Source organism: Strongylocentrotus purpuratus, unplaced genomic scaffold, assembly GCF_000002235.5.
Source record: "Strongylocentrotus purpuratus isolate Spur 01 unplaced genomic scaffold, Spur_5.0 spur5_scaffold_8, whole genome shotgun sequence".
Taxonomy (NCBI): Eukaryota; Metazoa; Echinodermata; class Echinoidea; order Camarodonta; family Strongylocentrotidae; genus Strongylocentrotus; species Strongylocentrotus purpuratus.
The window spans coordinates 24,718,577-24,735,764 of NW_022145614.1; the positions used below are offsets into that span (position 1 = coordinate 24,718,577).

At 40.1% G+C, this 17,188-nt stretch overlaps 1 protein-coding gene across 1 annotated transcript; it reads right to left on the minus strand.

Moving 5' to 3' along the window:
* Positions 1–2,224: 2,224 nt before the first annotated feature.
* On the minus strand, positions 2,225–16,606 carry LOC578272 (hydroxyacid oxidase 2). Its single transcript, XM_030975456.1, has 8 exons — positions 16,153–16,606; positions 13,726–13,877; positions 13,212–13,479; positions 8,247–8,422; positions 5,879–5,970; positions 5,161–5,322; positions 3,940–4,009; positions 2,225–2,673 (listed from the first exon to the last, which is right to left on the minus strand). Exons 1-8 carry the CDS (start codon positions 16,281–16,283, stop codon positions 2,576–2,578), a joined length of 1,149 nt encoding a protein of 382 aa, XP_030831316.1. The 5' UTR covers positions 16,284–16,606; the 3' UTR covers positions 2,225–2,575.
* Between the last annotated feature and the right edge of the window lie 582 nt (positions 16,607–17,188).

A 17,188-nucleotide genomic window follows, 5' to 3' on the forward strand; every position in this document is an offset into this window, starting at 1 on the left:
CAGATGAGCATATTTTTAATACTTTATTTGTGACACTTGCGGGTCACTAATTGGCGTGGGGTCAATACGTAGAGTTGCGTAGTGTTGCGTACTAACTACGCTGGCCTACGTTACTATATGCTGAGGGACGGAAAGGGGTACGCAAGATGAACGAAAACAATTCAACATGTTTAATTTTTTTCGCGTACTTTCGGCGTAGAAACTTGACGCAGAAAGTACGCCTTTTTACGCAACACTACGCTACATGCCCACGCAACAGTATGCTACCCTACGCCTGATCGACAAAGCAGTAAAATCTTTCCACACAGTAAGCAACCGTAAGCAACCATAAGCAAACAACTAGCCTATGCATAACCTACACAGGGACTACAGGGAAGCAACATTTTTCCATTAATACGCAGCCTAATTTCTGCGTAGTCGGTACGCCACACTACGCAACTCTACGCAGTTCCAGTGTTAAAGAGGCTTAAAGAATAACTACCGGTAGAATTGGATGGTTTTTTTTTTTTTTTTTTTAATAAATGGCAAATAAAGTTCTTGGTGGTTTTAATTTAGAGTCTCTATTATGGGCGTCAATCCTTACGTGATACCTATTGTTCAGGGGGATGATAGATCATCCCCCTGAACAATAGGTATTGCGTAAGGATTGACGCCCATGGTCTCTATATTTACACCCCCGCCCCCCTCTAGAATCCCGCGGATTTCCGCGGGTCCTGCTAGTTGTATAATAATACATAACAATGTATTGTATACGAAACATATATGTTAACATTTCTATAAATATATTTATTTGTTTGTAACAATCAACAGGGTATTTCGCCCATTTTGCATGAATGTAATATTTTGTATGCAAAATAATGAATAAAATTTGGACTATATCTTATCAAATTTAAATTCCTTATGTGACTTGTTTTCCTCCTCGTGTTGGGATGGGAGTTTGTAATTACTATCTAGTAAAGTGAGCGAATGATTATTAGAAGGTTGTACAAATAATCAAAGTCAGTATTTTCGCCGTGATATTCTGCTACTGTAAAGCTCAGTCAATGAATGCATTGATAGTCTTCAGATTGAGGAATTATCTAAACAAGGAGGATTACTTTAATATCTAGCAATACAGATAATGAAGTTATTGCAAATGTAGATTTTAGCATAATAATGATTATGATCATGTATGAGATTTATAAGGCGCTGGATCCACTCAAACGCAAATGCTTAAAGGTAAAGACTAGTATTGGAAACGCCCCAATTTCAAAAAATGAAATGGAAGCTCTTATTACCAATCATGTAAAAGAATATGTTTTGACTAATTCATGATGATAACAATTTTGTCGGGAAACCGCCTACTAATTGATATATTTGGGAAATTAGTTTATCTATTGGCCTGTGAGAGATAAACGCACGTGTCGCGCACGTGTGCGTAGTCCCATATACATCTTTCTGTGTACAGTGCTTGTAACTTTACGAAGACTGGACCAAATTTCTTATCATTTTGATGATTCCAGAACCTTGCAGTACACACCAATACTTGTATGCTAGATGATCAACCTTTTCTGATCGATTCCACAATGTTTCTTTCACAATGCAATCGCATGACCAGAACGGGTCTTTATCTTTAAGGCGCACTTGCGTAACAAAACATAAAAAGAGATCATACAAAAGCATCTGCATTATAAACAAAGGAAAAAATTGGAGTAAGAATGAACATACAAAAATGGAATAGCAAATAATTATATGCCAAATTAAACAGGCACCTTTGAAGATTATTTGTATACACTTAAACTGATCTGTACGTGACGTCAAACTGGATATATCCTGGCTATATCATTTTCATGGTGGAGTTATTGTACATCACGTGAGTCGTCCATGACCATGCCCTGCATGGGAATCGTTTCACATAGGATTTTTCAAATTTATTCATGTTTCCAACAAAACATTACAAATTAATTATAAACATTTAAAACAAATTTAAGATATAATTATAAAACTACTCAATATCATACACACTAGTTTTTTGTGGAAACGAATATCGTCGTTTGGTATTGCACCGAGATGGATGGGAATATCCGTTTTGTTATTAGCTTTGTAAGCATTAAGTGTTAAAAATATTAATATTAATTCAGGATTATACTAGAAATAGGATTTTGAGAGAGAAATGCTCTGAAAATCATTCTGTCGCATCTTTGAAAAGTAAAATAAAATTTATTTAGAATTAGTTTTTTCTTATTGTTAGATGCATAGTAGTGGGTTATCATGAATTAGTCACCATTCTGGTGTTTGCCCAATAACAGGTATTGCCAAGCACCGGGATTAGCCTTCAGTTTTATGACCAACAGGCATTATGTAATGCTCTGCATTTTCACTCCATCTCTCCATATATATGGTAAAGTGGTCTTACAAGACTCTCTGAGCAAGGAGATGTAATATATCTTTGCTCTGAAAGACTAGGAGTATTTCTGGATGGAATTTGCTGGGTTTGCTGTGTACGAGACTTGTGCTCCTATAAATGGAATTTCCACCAAGTCCGGTATCAGCGAATTATGACCTTCTGTACCTGGAAAGTGACGACCATCTTTCTTTAAAGCTTGCTCTTCTCCCTGCCCCGGCTCGGACCACGATGGTAATACGATTCATGTACCACCGTTCCCTCAGGGATGGTACAAGGCGAAGTGCAACCTAATAGAAATGATTTTATAGGGTGTAAAAAAATGTCTTCGAAAAAACACATACAAAGCGATAGTAGGGGGATAGTAGGAGTAACACAAAATAAAATCATATTTGTTACTGTTAATAACTTTGCTATGCAGTATCATGAATAATTAAAGACTCTGTAATTTCAGTTGCCATGCACATCGGTTTACTAACATATTCGATCGAATTTATGAATGTTTCTTTCTTGGGGACCTAGTGGCGAGTTATTCCATTAACCTGTTATTGGTGAATAAACTATGATACTTATAATCCAGTCTGCATACATTACTGGTTGCTATGTTGGGCAAACTTTCAAGTTGTCAAGGACATCCTTTCTCTAAACAATATGCGTAAAATTTGTATTTGAATGTGCCATAGTTTTTGGTACAAACAGATCTTGTGGCTTTAGTTTTTCAAATAGAGGGAATCTAACTAATTATTCAGAGTAGTATTTTACCTCCCTGCATGGTCACTGACGGGTGGTTATCTCGTCAAATCGACTTTCACTTAACATAAGAAAAAAGAGGATCATGGGGGACCAACGGGTACCGCTTGGGCATTGTTTGCCATATAGAGGGCGCAAGTAGCTTCAAGTAGTCAGTGCCATTGATTAGAGTTGAGAGTTTGACCAACCCGGTTCGAGTTGGACACAATATGGCGACTACTGCTTTGTTGGGCCATACGCCATCATGTTGTGACCCAGTGAAACCAAGTTGGCCAAACTCTGTGTATAGATGGCTCTGCAAGTAGTGCAGTCCCGCTTTGATATTTAGCAGCTAAACTTAGTTTAGGAGTTATTAAATTAAACTACAGTTATCAAAACTTTTGCCAAATTACAGAGACTCTCACTCGGCTTGGGGAAAAACCACAGGAGTGGCCGAAAAATTGCCAAATTTGAAGCTTGGTAGAAGCTAAAGATAATTATGTGAAAACACACAATTTTAGCAATATCTAATTCAACTTCAACCATAGTCGTTTTAGTACTACTTTTTACCAGTGGTTATACGAGCTCAAATTAAAAGGGAATCCAACCTTAATAGGAAACAAATCTTAGAGAAAGCAAAAAAACCAAAGGAGCAGACCGATGACAGTTCGAAGAAAAAAATCGGACAGAAAATAAGAAGTTATTGATATTCCCTTTCCTTCTCTTCAGTCGTCATTTTTGTTTGCTCTATCAAACTCTGTATTCATTGTAACATTCCCCTCCACTACAAGACACCCTGTGTTCATACCAAAGAAATCTTTTCTTACCGCTTATTGCTAACACGTCATCTAATTGAGATCGGAGTATATCAAGCACATCCTTGACGCCTTCTGCACCCTGCAGGTTAAATGCAAAGACAAAATGTGAACATTAATTTTTAAATGGTCTTATTCACATAATTATCCACATAAGTGGTAGTGGTAGTGGTCTTCCAGAGCACCCTGTAATTGTTATCATTACCCCATCAGGTACAGGGTACACATTAGATATACCTGGTTCGAGAGGGACAAGTGTGGCGAAAACACCTATTCCAAGCATCGAGCATGGATAAAACAATAGAAAAAGAAATAACCATGAGAAACGGTCATCTTTGTGATTTTTAAAAATCCGCCCTTTCCCTTTTAAAATCTTGGGATGGCCGACAGGATTCCCGCTGGGCAATACCGGAAAAGCCTATTACTCTTCTCTTTTTTTGCTCCAGACCTTCACAACCCTCCCCCCCCCCCCTCCCCCACACACTAAAAAAAAAACTGAGGCGGCCTGTTCTCCAATCCTTCTGGCCTATGGTAAAGTGAGGAGTATGCTTCGACAATCCTGGATCCGCCCCTATATTGTCTGTTTTACTTGATTCGTCATTCCGTTTACCACCATATCCACCCCTGGGGGTGTTTCACAAAGATCCTAAGTCTAACTTAACTCTAAGTTGGACTTACAAATTACAAAAATATTGGCATAAAATGTTGATTCAAACCATTTATATTTTGAATTATCAAGGATATTTCATGTTCTTGATGTGGAATATATAAAAAGTCTGAAATACTTGATTTTTCGCTTATGAATATATTTCATTTTAAGGCTACAAATGGCTCTTCATAATTTTTAAGTCCAACTTACGAGTTAAGTTCAACTTAGAATCTTTGTGAAACACCCCCTAGAATCTCTAAGTTGAACTTAACTCTAAGTTGGACTTAAATATTATGGAGAGCCATTTGTAGCCTTAAAATCAAATAAATTCAAAAGCAAAAGCTCAAGTATTTCAGACTTTTCATAAATTCCACATCAAAACCATGAAATTTCCCATGATAATAGAAAATATGAATGATTTGAATCGATATTGTATGCCTTTTAAAATAATTTTTACAAAATATTTAAAAAAATGCTAATTGCTTTCCATAATTTTTAAGTCCAACTTAGAGATAAGTTCAACTATTTGTGAAACGCCCCCAGGTCTTTTGTACCATTCACAAATTATCTCTGTTTTTTCTTACCTGGCAAGCCAACCCCCACAAGATAGGCCTTCCAACAAACACGGCCCGTGCCCCCAGCCCAAGAGCCTTGAAGACATCCGTTCCAGTCCTTACACCGCCGTCCATGTAGACTTCGATATCTCGACCACGGACAGCGTCCACCACTTCAGTCAGGGCATCGATCTGTTGGTTCATCAAAGTATAATAATAATAATCTATAACAATAATATTAATTTTGTTTACCGAGGGAGGTCTCATCCGCATCGATACTGTTCTTCCTGACAGCCCTGCAATTGTAATTCCCCAAACAACTACCGGATATACATTTACACCTGGGTGAAAAGTGGCAAATGTGGATTAATGCCTTGCCAAAAGACGCTACTTCCAGGTTGGGATTCGAACCCTCGACCCTTACATTTCATTTGTTTACCCTATTGCCATTATCCCTCGATACGCCACTGAGTAGAAAGGCAAGTCCAAGATATTTTATCCCATACTTATCTTACAATATCTCGGATTTCAATAAAATCTGATGACTGTATGAAGCTAATAGCACTGCGACAACATGCAGCTTGGATCTAACTCATACGATATTTTATTCCCAATTTAAAATCACAATTCCAAATAAAATTCAAAAATACTTGGTCACAAATAGGACATTACCTTGCACTTGCCTAAACATTTGAATTAGGAGAATTCGGGAAGGTGGTTCGGATTTAGAAAATAAGAAAACAATTACCGGAGCTGGAGCGCCATCCAGTTGTCTTCCTCCATGAGCTGATACTAGTATCCCATCAACCCCTGCGTGTGCAGCAGCTTTTGCAGATTCACCTTATTTATGAGATTGAAATGAAAGTTTCCTCTTGTTACTATAATTTCTCAAATAAAAAAATATTCATTCGTTAACATTCTTTTTATGAACCAAGAGTATGAAAAGTTTGGAAAGTGTAAAAGCTTCTTTTGGTCTATATATAAAGTTTAGAAGTTTGGATTACCACTTATCTGTTACGAATAAGCTTTCACCACCCAATACGGTATTTTGTGATCAACACAAACATGTTTCAAAGTGTTTCCTGGAAAACTGATGTGCCATTACAATATCGATTTTTAGTTGTCAAAAATATTTTTTGAAAGTAGTAAGACATAGATAAATCCCAATCAGACCGCTCAGTACCCTTTAAACATGAGACCAGTGGCTTCTCGAGGTCTCTTGATCCCGCGTGCTTTCAAAGATAACGTAGAGTTGTGGTCATGACATGTGAAAGCATCTTTGAGGTTATGGAATCATAAAAACGATAGGAAAGTGATTCAATCTTGAAATTAATATTCGCAAGTACTACACACCAAATGTGTATAAGGGACTACACAAACATGTACAAAAGTTTGGTTCAAAATATCCCGCTATTTCTAGTCATATTTTAACTAAAGAATTTTATACCAGAGCAATCCTTTCAGGGACTTTTTTCGTCTATGGCATTTACAAATAAAAGGTGCTGGTAAATCTTGCCATTTTTTATAAATTTCTCGCGAGGAGAGCGTTGCCAAAAGTTGCGCAGGGTACTCCTGACGTCATGTTTTATACTAACTTTGTAGAGAAGTTTGATTGGTTGAAGAAGAAAAAAAATTGCCGCCAGCCGGTGTCATAGGCGATTTGTTCCGTGCAGGCGATCGGTTCCTCCGGAACCGATCGCCTGGATATGTACCCGCCGATTTGTTCCGGATTCGTAGATTCGTTCCGCTAGTCACAGGCGATCGGTTCCGGCCAGGCGATTCATTCCGTGGAACCAATCGGCGGGATATTTAGCCGCCGATCCGTTCCGAATCTCATCGGAGAGCGTGCGTGCTCACGTATTATTGAATACACGCCATGGTACACCCCTAAAGCAAAATGAACTATTCTGGTCGGCCTTTGCAACCAATCAAACTTCTCCAAATTAGCTACACCAACGATTGCCAATTTGAGAACTTTGTATAGAAATGCAGATTCCCGTTGTTCAAATATGTTGATAATTGCGGCCAATGATTGACCACAAACAGTAACTATAGACAGCGCAGTCGCGAAGCGACGGGGACTGGGTGGTCTAGCAAAAAGGGCAGTTGTCGCCATAGGCTTAGTTTGCCTGTAAAAGCAGATGTCGGGGTGTTTTCTAATCAGGCCTTCTAATTTGGTTTGAATGCTGCTTTATATGATGTCGTGTTACGTCAACCACCTATTACCGGGCCAGATCAGCATGCTGTGTCGCAATATATCGTGCCGAGTATGCACGTGCGTGCATGCATATGATATACATGTACTCTATGCGCATAATATACTAGTCAGTAGGTTATTTATTTATTTATTTTTCGTACCGCGCGCGGGTAATTCCGTACGAGGTTATAAACCTTATTATTAAGTAATATTTCAAAAAAAATAATATTGGTCTTCATTCCAACAATAAATACAAAAGTATCAAGATAAAGCTAAAATTTATTTTTACCATGTTTATTCGACACAAGTAATAAAAATATACGCGATTATATAAGCAGAAACGTTCGGCCAATATCGGATAAGAACGGCGGCTTTCGAACGTATCTGCGAACGAGTCGATCCAGTAGATTTGTTCCGAGGAACCCGGAACAAATCGCCTACCACACCGGCACAAAGAACATGATTTGTGCCGCGGCCGTTTGTTTTAACCTCCTTAATATTGCCATTCATTTATACCCCTCCAACAACAACAACAAGCACACAAACACCGCATCAACGTTTTGCGGCGAATTACCGCGCCACATTCGAACGGGTCTTAAAGCCCAATTGCACTACTACTCATAGCTACTTGCGCCCTCTATATAGCAAACAATGCCTAACTGGTGACCATTGGTCCCCCATGGTCCCCTTTTCTTAATTGAGAGCTGATTTGATGAGATAACCACCTGTAAGTGACCACGCAGGGCGGTCCAATCATGGACCTACTACGTAATAGGTCTATGGTCTAATTCCTCCTGGCCAAACTAGTCCAGACAGGCTTTAAGGGTCACAGTGGACGGAGTCGCCACAATAGAATGTGTGATCATTGAGGCATGTGACTAATAAACCATTTACACTGAGCATCAACCATCATACCTACATGTCAGTATCCCCTTGCAAACAATTGGTAGAGAGGTTTGGCTTTTCATCCACCTGATGTAGTCCCAAGTAGCGGTAGGATTATATTGCATTTCTGTCATATAATTGACGAGTTTCAAGTCGCCCTCTGCTGTGGCTGCACGTGACGATGAGATGTCTGCTTCAAATACCGCCAATCTGTGGGGGGGAGGGGTGGAGAGATAAAACTGATAATGGTGATGATGATAGTTAGAAAAATGATGATAATGATGCAATGATATTAATCAGTGGCGGATCCAGGGGGGGGGGGCCGAAACGGCCGCGGCCCCCCCTATTGGCGGCGCAAAAAAAAAGGAAGAAAAAAAGAGGAAGAAAAGAAGAGAAAAAAAGAAAGGAGAAGAGGAGAAAAAAAAGGAGAAGAGAAAAGAAAGGAGAAGAGAAAGGAAAAAAGAAGAGAAAGAAAATAGAAGAGAAAAGATAAATAAAAAGCCCCCCCCCCCCCTCCCTCCCTCCAACTCCGGGTCGGAGGGACCGAATTTGTGTTCCCTAAATTTCCGATAAAGAGTAACTTTTCACGAAACAAAGTCCGGCCCGCAATACACAAAAATCCGGCCCGTACTGACTTTACACACCGGAGACAGAGGGGTGCTTTCAAAGAGAGGAACATACATGTGCGTACCCTAGATAACACTGAAAGGGTGAGGGGGGGGTGGGGAAAAGAAAAGTCGGTGAGAAAGGGGGAAAGGCAAGGAAATGGCGCTAAGTGACAGTAACGACAAATATGGGAAAACTGTAATCGGGAGATTAGGGGACATTCCAGAAGGCTCATTGGCAAACGTTATTGAATAGAGGGGGGCCGGGCCGGCCGCATAAAATCTCGAGCCGCGGATTCAAAGTTAAACGTTAAGAACTGCCCCTGCGGTCATCACTCTTTAGTGAGAAATTTGAAAAGGGCACAATATTTTGGATGTCTTTTAAATAGAAGTTATATACTCAACAGTCAAATTTTAAATTAACGGTAGGGCCGCTTGACAACTCTTATTTTGCCCTTCATTTGGATTCAGCTCGTATCGACTCGCTTGTGATTGTATTAGAACTCATGTTGGTAGTAATCATGGACAGGGGCGGCGATCCTGGGCCCGATATGGGGACAAGTCTCCCAGGAAAATTTAGAAATAAAGCTAGAAATAAATATAGCGGAAAGAACGTACATATCGGGCTTAGGGATTTTTTAGAATGCATAATTTCAGCATTCAACATTGCAAAATCTCGTTTGGTCGCTACGCCCGGCCCCGGCCCTCGCCCGATAACACAAAATTATGACACTCCCGGTCGTGATTTATCCATGGTAGGTGTAATATAGAACGGTACAACGAATCGTCTTCTTTCTGCAATAACTTAATGAAATGTCAAAGCTTCCGCGCATCGCTCGGGAGGGGGGCAACTGAATTCAGACAAGGATTGGGAGTCGAGAATGGTAAAACGAATCATCTTCTTTCTCTAATAATTTAATGAAACGTCAACGTTTCCGCGCTTCGCGCGGGAGGAGGGGGGGGGGGCGGGAACTCAATTCAGACAATGATTAAGAGTCGAGAATGGTACAAAGAATCGTCTCCTTTCCTTATAATTTAATGTAACGTCAAAGCTTCCGCGCTTCGCGCGGGAGGGGGGAGGGGGCGGGAACTCAATTCAGACAAGGATTAAGAGTCGTGAACGGTACAACGAATCGTCTTCTCTCTCTAATAATTTAATGAAACGTCAAAGCCTCCGCGCTTCGCGCGGGAGGAGGAGGGGGGGGGGGAACTCAATTCAGACAAGGATAAAGAGTCGATGACGGTACAACGAATCATCTTCTTTCTCTAATAATTTAATGAAACGTCAACGTTTTCGCGCTTCGCGTTGGAGGGGGAAAACTGAATTCAAAGAAGGATTAAGAGACGAGAATGGTAAAACGATTCGTCTTCTCCCTCTAATAATTTAATGAACCGTCAAAGCTTACGCGCATCACACGGGCAAGGGAAAACTTAATTCAGACAAGGAAGAGTCGAGAATGGTACAAAGAATCGTCCCCTTTTCCTTATCATTTAATTAAACGTCAAAGCTTCCGCGCTACGCGCGGGAGGGGGGACGGGAACTCAATTCAGACAAGGATTAAGAGTCGAGAATGGTACAAAGAATCGTCTCCTTTTCCATATAATTTAATTAAACGTCAAAGCTTCAGCGCTACGCGCTGGAGGAGGGGGGGGGGACGGGAACTTAATTCAGACAAGGATTAAGAGTCGAGAATGGTACAAAGAATCGTCCCTTTTCCTTATCATTTAATTAAACGTCAAAGCTTCCGCGCTACGCGCGGGAGGGGGGGACGGGAACTCAATTCAGACAAGGATTAAGAGTCGAGAATGGTACAAAGAATCGTCTCCTTTTCCATATAATTTAATTAAACGTCAAAGCTTCAGCGCTACGCGCTGGAGGAGGGGGGGGGGGGGGGGGGGACGGGAACTTAATTCAGACAAGGATTAAGAGTCGAGAATGGTACAAAGAATCGTCTCCTTTTCCTTATAATTTAATTAGACGTCAAAGCTTCCGCGCTACTCGCGGGAGGGGGGGGACGGGAACTCAATTCAGACAAGGATTAAGAGTCGAGAATGGTACAAAGAATCGTCCCCTTTTCCTTATAATTTAATTAGACGTCAAAGCTTCCGCGCTACGCGCGGGAGGGGGGGGGGACGGGAACTCAATTCAGACAAGGATTAAGAGTCGAGAATGGTACAAAGAATCGTCTCCTTTTCCATATAATTTAATTAAACGTCAAAGCTTCAGCGCTACGCGCTGGAGGAGGGGGGGGGGGGACGGGAACTTAATTCAGACAAGGATTAAGAGTCGAGAATGGTACAAAGAATCGTCCCCTTTTCCTTATCATTTAATTAAACGTCAAAGCTTCCGCGCTACGCGCGGGAGGGGGGACGGGAACTCAATTCAGACAAGGATTAAGAGTCGAGAATGGTACAAAGAATCGTCTCCTTTTCCATATAATTTAATTAAACGTCAAAGCTTCAGCGCTACGCGCTGGAGGAGGGGGGGGGGGACGGGAACTTAATTCAGACAAGGATTAAGAGTCGAGAATGGTACAAAGAATCGTCTCCTTTTCCATATAATTTAATTAAACGTCAAAGCTTCAGCGCTACGCGCTGGAGGAGGGGGGGGGACGGGAACTTAATGCGGACAAGGATTAAGAGTCGAGAATGGTACAAAGAATCGTATCCTTTTCCTTATAATTAATTAAACGTCAAAGCTTCAGCGCTACGCGTGGGAGGGGGGGACGGGAACTTAATTCAGACAAGGATTAAGAGTCGATGACGGTACAACGAATCATCTTCTTTCTCTAATAATTTCATTAAACTATAAAAGGCCAAAGCTTCCGTGCTTCGCGCGGGAGGGGGGGGGGGGTGAATTCAGTCAAGTAATAAGAGTCGAGAATGGTACAACAAATCGTCTTCTTTCTCTAATAATTTAATGAAACGTTAAGCTTCTGCGCTTTGCGCGGGAGGGGGTAAACTGAATTCAGAGAAGGATTGAGAGTCGAGAATGGAACAACGAATCATCTCCTTTCTCTAATAATTTCATTAAACTATAACATGTCAAAGCTTTCAGAGAAGGATTAAGAGTCGAGAATGGTACAACAAATCGTCTTCTTTCTCTAATAATTAATGAAAGGTCAAAGCTTCCGCGCTTCGCGCGTCATTGGGGGGGGGGGGGGGGGGAGGGGGTTAGCGAGCTACCCTCATATGATTTTTTGACATCTTTTCTCGTTTATTTTGGTTATAAATAACACTTTCACAAAATATTTTGCTCAAATTGTTGCTCGCTCGCTTCGCTCACTGGCCGAATTGTGAAACCAGAAAGTTACTTTTCGGATAAGAGGCTATAGCCCCCCCCCCCCCGATTAAAATGTCAAAAATTGTAATGGTATGGTGCTTCTAATAAGACCTTGAAAAAAACGGTCGGCGCAATTTTCAAAATTCCGGCCCCCCCTATTGGAAAATCCTGGATCCGCGCCTGTTAATAATAGTAATAATTATACTAATGATAACAAGAATGTTCAAAGAGCCCGGAAATTATTATCCTGCAAGATAAGTTCAAGTATACGGAATATTGTAAGTTACTTGTGTATCAATGGCAATCTAATTATTTCTTGAAACTTCATTTAAACGACCAAACCGATTCCATACCTACTCTAGACCGACACATTTTTGGCCATTCGAGGCATTGTAAAATTCTTTTCGTCGTGTTGTCCATATAAGGTGTCTGATCTATTGGTGTGGCTGGGGTATAACTCGGATCATAGGAAGAAAGGAACTTTAATCATGATGTGAATGTACGTAGATATAAATCATTGGTTTATTTCTGCAAATTATATTTAGTTTAAAGAGTAGGTGGAGTTCTGGGGAGAGGTGAAAAATAATTTGTGAGCTTTATCATTGTTATTATGCAAGTGTGGAAGAACATGGATAAATGATCCCTAAAAAGCATGGCTTTTCAAATGCCTTCATATTCTAAATATGACAAGTTACATCTTAAAAATGAGGCCCAATTTTTTATGCCACATGTTTGTGTACATCTGTTTGTTTACATCTTTCTGTGTACAGTGCTTGTTACTATATAATTTTGTTATCATTTTGATGACTCCATAACCTTGCAGTAAACACAACAGTACTAATATGTTACATGACCAACGATTCCACACCATTTCTTTTACAATGCAATCGCATGACCGGAACTCAGCTTTATATTTAACTCGATCACGGGAGTAAGATTACGTTAGCAAAAGGAAAATTAGACCCTAGACTTACTTCCTTTGTTAAATCCGATTTCCCTTTTTTCTACAAAATGATAAAGCCCAGCTTTGGGTTGAGATTTTGGAAGAAAAAGGTCTTTGCGTCTATTATTGGAAAGCTGAAAAGAAGTCATCCTAGATACTTCTACTTACCGGAAGTCTGGGTTGTTTAAGATGTGAGGTTCGTTAAATATTTCGACCATTCGTCTGTCCAGTCCTTGTGAGGGGGAGTCCACTGTAACGACCAGGGCTTTGAACCCTAGACTCTCAGCTCGTCGAATGACTGTCAAAGTGAGTTGACGATCGGTGAATGGATACATTTGCATCCAGCGATGACCGTTGGGAGCTGCAGCTGCAACGTCTGCCATTGGAAAGCACGAATCGGCGGACAGCACCATCAACGTTTCCGCAGCTTCTGCACCTGCTGGTGCAAGCTATACGTTAAACTCGATACACAACGAGAGTGTATTTAAAGGTATATATGGGAGGTAGCCCCCCCCCCCCCCCCAAAAAAAAAAAAAAAAAAAAAAATCCAGCCAAGGAAGAAAATAACAAGTATATTTACACTTAAATCATTACAACTATCACTCTGAAATAGAACAATGTAACTATCAGAACGACCCTCACACTTTTGATATCCCTTACACATAATTACAAAACTGCTTACCTTTGGATGTTTCTTTTGTGGCATCTGGGTGTGCAAACCTGTGAACGGCTGTAGGTGCGATGCATATAGGATACTTTAGGGGCTGCCCAAGGACAGTGGTTGCTAAACTCCGCTTTGAAACATCCTGCAGTACCTGACTTCTGATTCGGTACCTTCATCAGAAAAAATCATGAAGCATGTAGGCATATTGTTTAACAGAATTACTCTTCATTTTTAACTCATAAGTAATTACCACTGGTTGGTTGGTTTGTTTGTTTTACCTGACTGCGTGTAAGTGAGCAACCAGGGGCCGATGGCTTAAAGTCCTCTCCGAGGGATTAATGGGCACAAGCGCATCGACTTGATTTCGAACCCGGGACCTCCCCGTTTCAAGACCACTGCTCTACCACTGAGCCCTCTCGCCTCCTTCTTGTTAACATAAGTGAATACCGCGGACATCGGTCTTATTACATTTCTTCTATAATCCCCTGATCGTTGTCTAGTGAGGAAAAAAATGAAATTAGGAAATTTTAAGTTAATTTGTGTTTATCAGTATTGGACACAGAACAAAATTAAGTCTGCATCAGCTCTTGTGGAAATAAAAGGCATCATTACTTGGTAGAACCTGCGTAAGTCTTGTTGAGACGGAGGCAAGTTACCCTTAATCTTAATCGTGGCAAGTTGGTCCGAGTAAGAGCGTGTGGACAACTATTGGTGTAAGTAAAAATATACATGACTGCTGCAGGGATTAACCATGGACCTACTATTAACTTACGCCGACTAGCAAAACTCCGTCTGAACAAGACTGATGAAGCGTGAGGTGCAATGTACTATGGTATCGTTCAGTTCTGAATTCTCGCTATCGCCAATATCCCCAAATGATGTAAATTGCACGTCCCGATTTCAATGCTTGGAGCCTTACAGATAAAGATGCTAAAGGGGGCTAAAGGTCACTTGCACCAAGTGGTAAAACCATTTTGTAGAAATGCTATTCATGATATAGGTGTGTAATCATTGTATTCATTTGTGCACCAGTTACCAGTGCTACGTTCGTTCCCTATCGCAAAGGTTGAAGCTTTCCTTTCAAGATGGAAAGAAATAGTACACTAAAATGCAAAAGATCTTTAATGTTTAAAATGTCTGTTCATATTGCGGTCATTTGTAACATGTGCGGAGTATGACCTAGCCTATATCTTCTATGCCTTGATTTACCAGCACATTGAAAACCTTCATTAACATTTTATAATCATTATAAGAAGTAATGACGTAAAAGTTATTTCAAAGACATGTCACATCCTTACATTTTACAGTGTACAAACCTCCGTACGACAGTCGTTTCAACATTTTAAGTTATCAGTCATATGTATTTGAGATCCTTGGAGGTTTTAGAATCGAATAAGGGATGTGATGGCCTATCCTCGAGATAAAATCAATTAGATTGTTTTCATCTCCTAGCTGGTAAGTGATAATGGCATAACTACGATCATCATGAATACGAATAATGTTTGTAATTTATCGACATTATCATTATTATGTCAAATTAAAATTTATAAAGGGGGTATGCATTACGTTAGCTCGAATATCCTGGAAGGAATTTATTCCTTGAAACGCAGCGCGCGTAACAGCTGCACTGCTAAAGCCAGGGTAATTATGCTGCATTATTGTAGAGCGCTTAGAGACTTCTGATAAAGTAAGTGCTGTAGGCGCTATATAAGCATGGATAATTATTATTATTTATCCTCATGGAATTGACTTTTATGTTCGAGAGCAAGTCCAGGCTTTTTTGTCCAATACGTTACCAACCCCCTGATCACAAAGTCGTGGGAGATTTGTGCATGTTTTATAACCGTTTTAAACTTGCAAGGCCGGCTAGACATTCGATGGGACAAGTTATCAAGTATTATTATTTTGATGTCAATTTATGTTCACAATATTATTCCATTTGGTAACGTATGGGGCAAGTGACCAAATACCTTGCACGTTCCCTCAAAGGTAAATTGCTGTTTGGTCTACCTTCCATATGGTCTAATATTAAATTAGTCTACTGCCCATTTTGACTACTATTCATTTAGTCTAATTCCCTATTTGTCTAATGCTCATTCTAGTAAACATTTGATGATTATATTATTTATGATTAAATGATTATTACACTGTTATTGATAGCTGACCGAATGGGCATTTACAATGTAAATGCAAACTGGGAATTAGACCAACTGGACATTAGACTAAATGAGCAATAGACCAAATGGGTAGTAAACTTATTGGAGATTAGGCCAAATGAATATTAGCCTAAATGGTCATTAGACCAAATGATAAGTATATGAAATGATTACTAGACCATGTGAATAGTGAGGAGGGGCTGGGTGTAGACCATATGGCAATAAACCCCAGGTTTAGGCAGGCGACACAGAATTTAGTATCCATAAAATAGTAGAGAATCGAAATTACCTTGAAAATGCATTGGTACTGTCCTGGAGGCACCATCGTCGTTCTCTTCCGTAGTCGTAATATTCCCATGCGCTGCTCGATAGAATCTCTCGAGCTCGCCTCTCGTAATCAGCCACACTGTATAGCCCCATCGTGAAATAACTAATTAATTATTCAGGTGAGAATTATTTTACACACCACGTGAAACATTTGTATTATCTGTCAAACCGTAGATAATGGAAACTATTTAGCACACAGAAATCATACGTTCTGCCTTGTCTTCACTCCTTGGTTTTAAGATGTTCGATTGGGTTAAATGCACTAGAACATATTGAGCTCTTAATCCTACACTGTACTTTTGTTATATATTTAAGGTTAGTGTGACTTAAGTCAGCGTACGAGGCAATCGTTTGGAATTTGGACTCTTCTTTCCTATTTCCGCTGTCCACAGCGAAATATCATTACGCTTCACCAAACATCTGGGCCACCCCTGTGCTCTACTAGATTTCAAAAGATACTGAAAGAAAAACACCATTTATAAAAGTAGTAACAATAGGGTTGTGCACAAAAGTCGTGTATCATTGGACCCTTGACACGACAATATTGGTACGTAATACAAAAACAGGAGAACACAGCCCCTGAATAATCGCAGTTGTGTGAAATCACCACTTTTGCTCTGATACATGTTTTGACCTAAACCAGTAAATATGTTTTTCTCCAGTGTCAATGCTTTGAGGGTGTTCGTAAACAATTGTGACATGAGGTACAAACCGGTGCAATTATATGATTAAGAATTGACTGTTATTTTATGAGACACGACGGTATGAACGGATTTTACACATCTTTTACAGATTGTTATATTTCAAGATTTGGGGTTAATTTTCCTACAATCTGGTATTTTTTCGTTACCTCACCGCTTACAGGAAATGTGTTTGTGTGTGTGTGTGTCATTGGACTTTTACACACGTGTATCAATAAGATATGATTATTTACGTCTGGGGACCTTTAACATCACCATCCGATAGACGTGACTCAGTTTCGAACGGGGTCAGTCTCC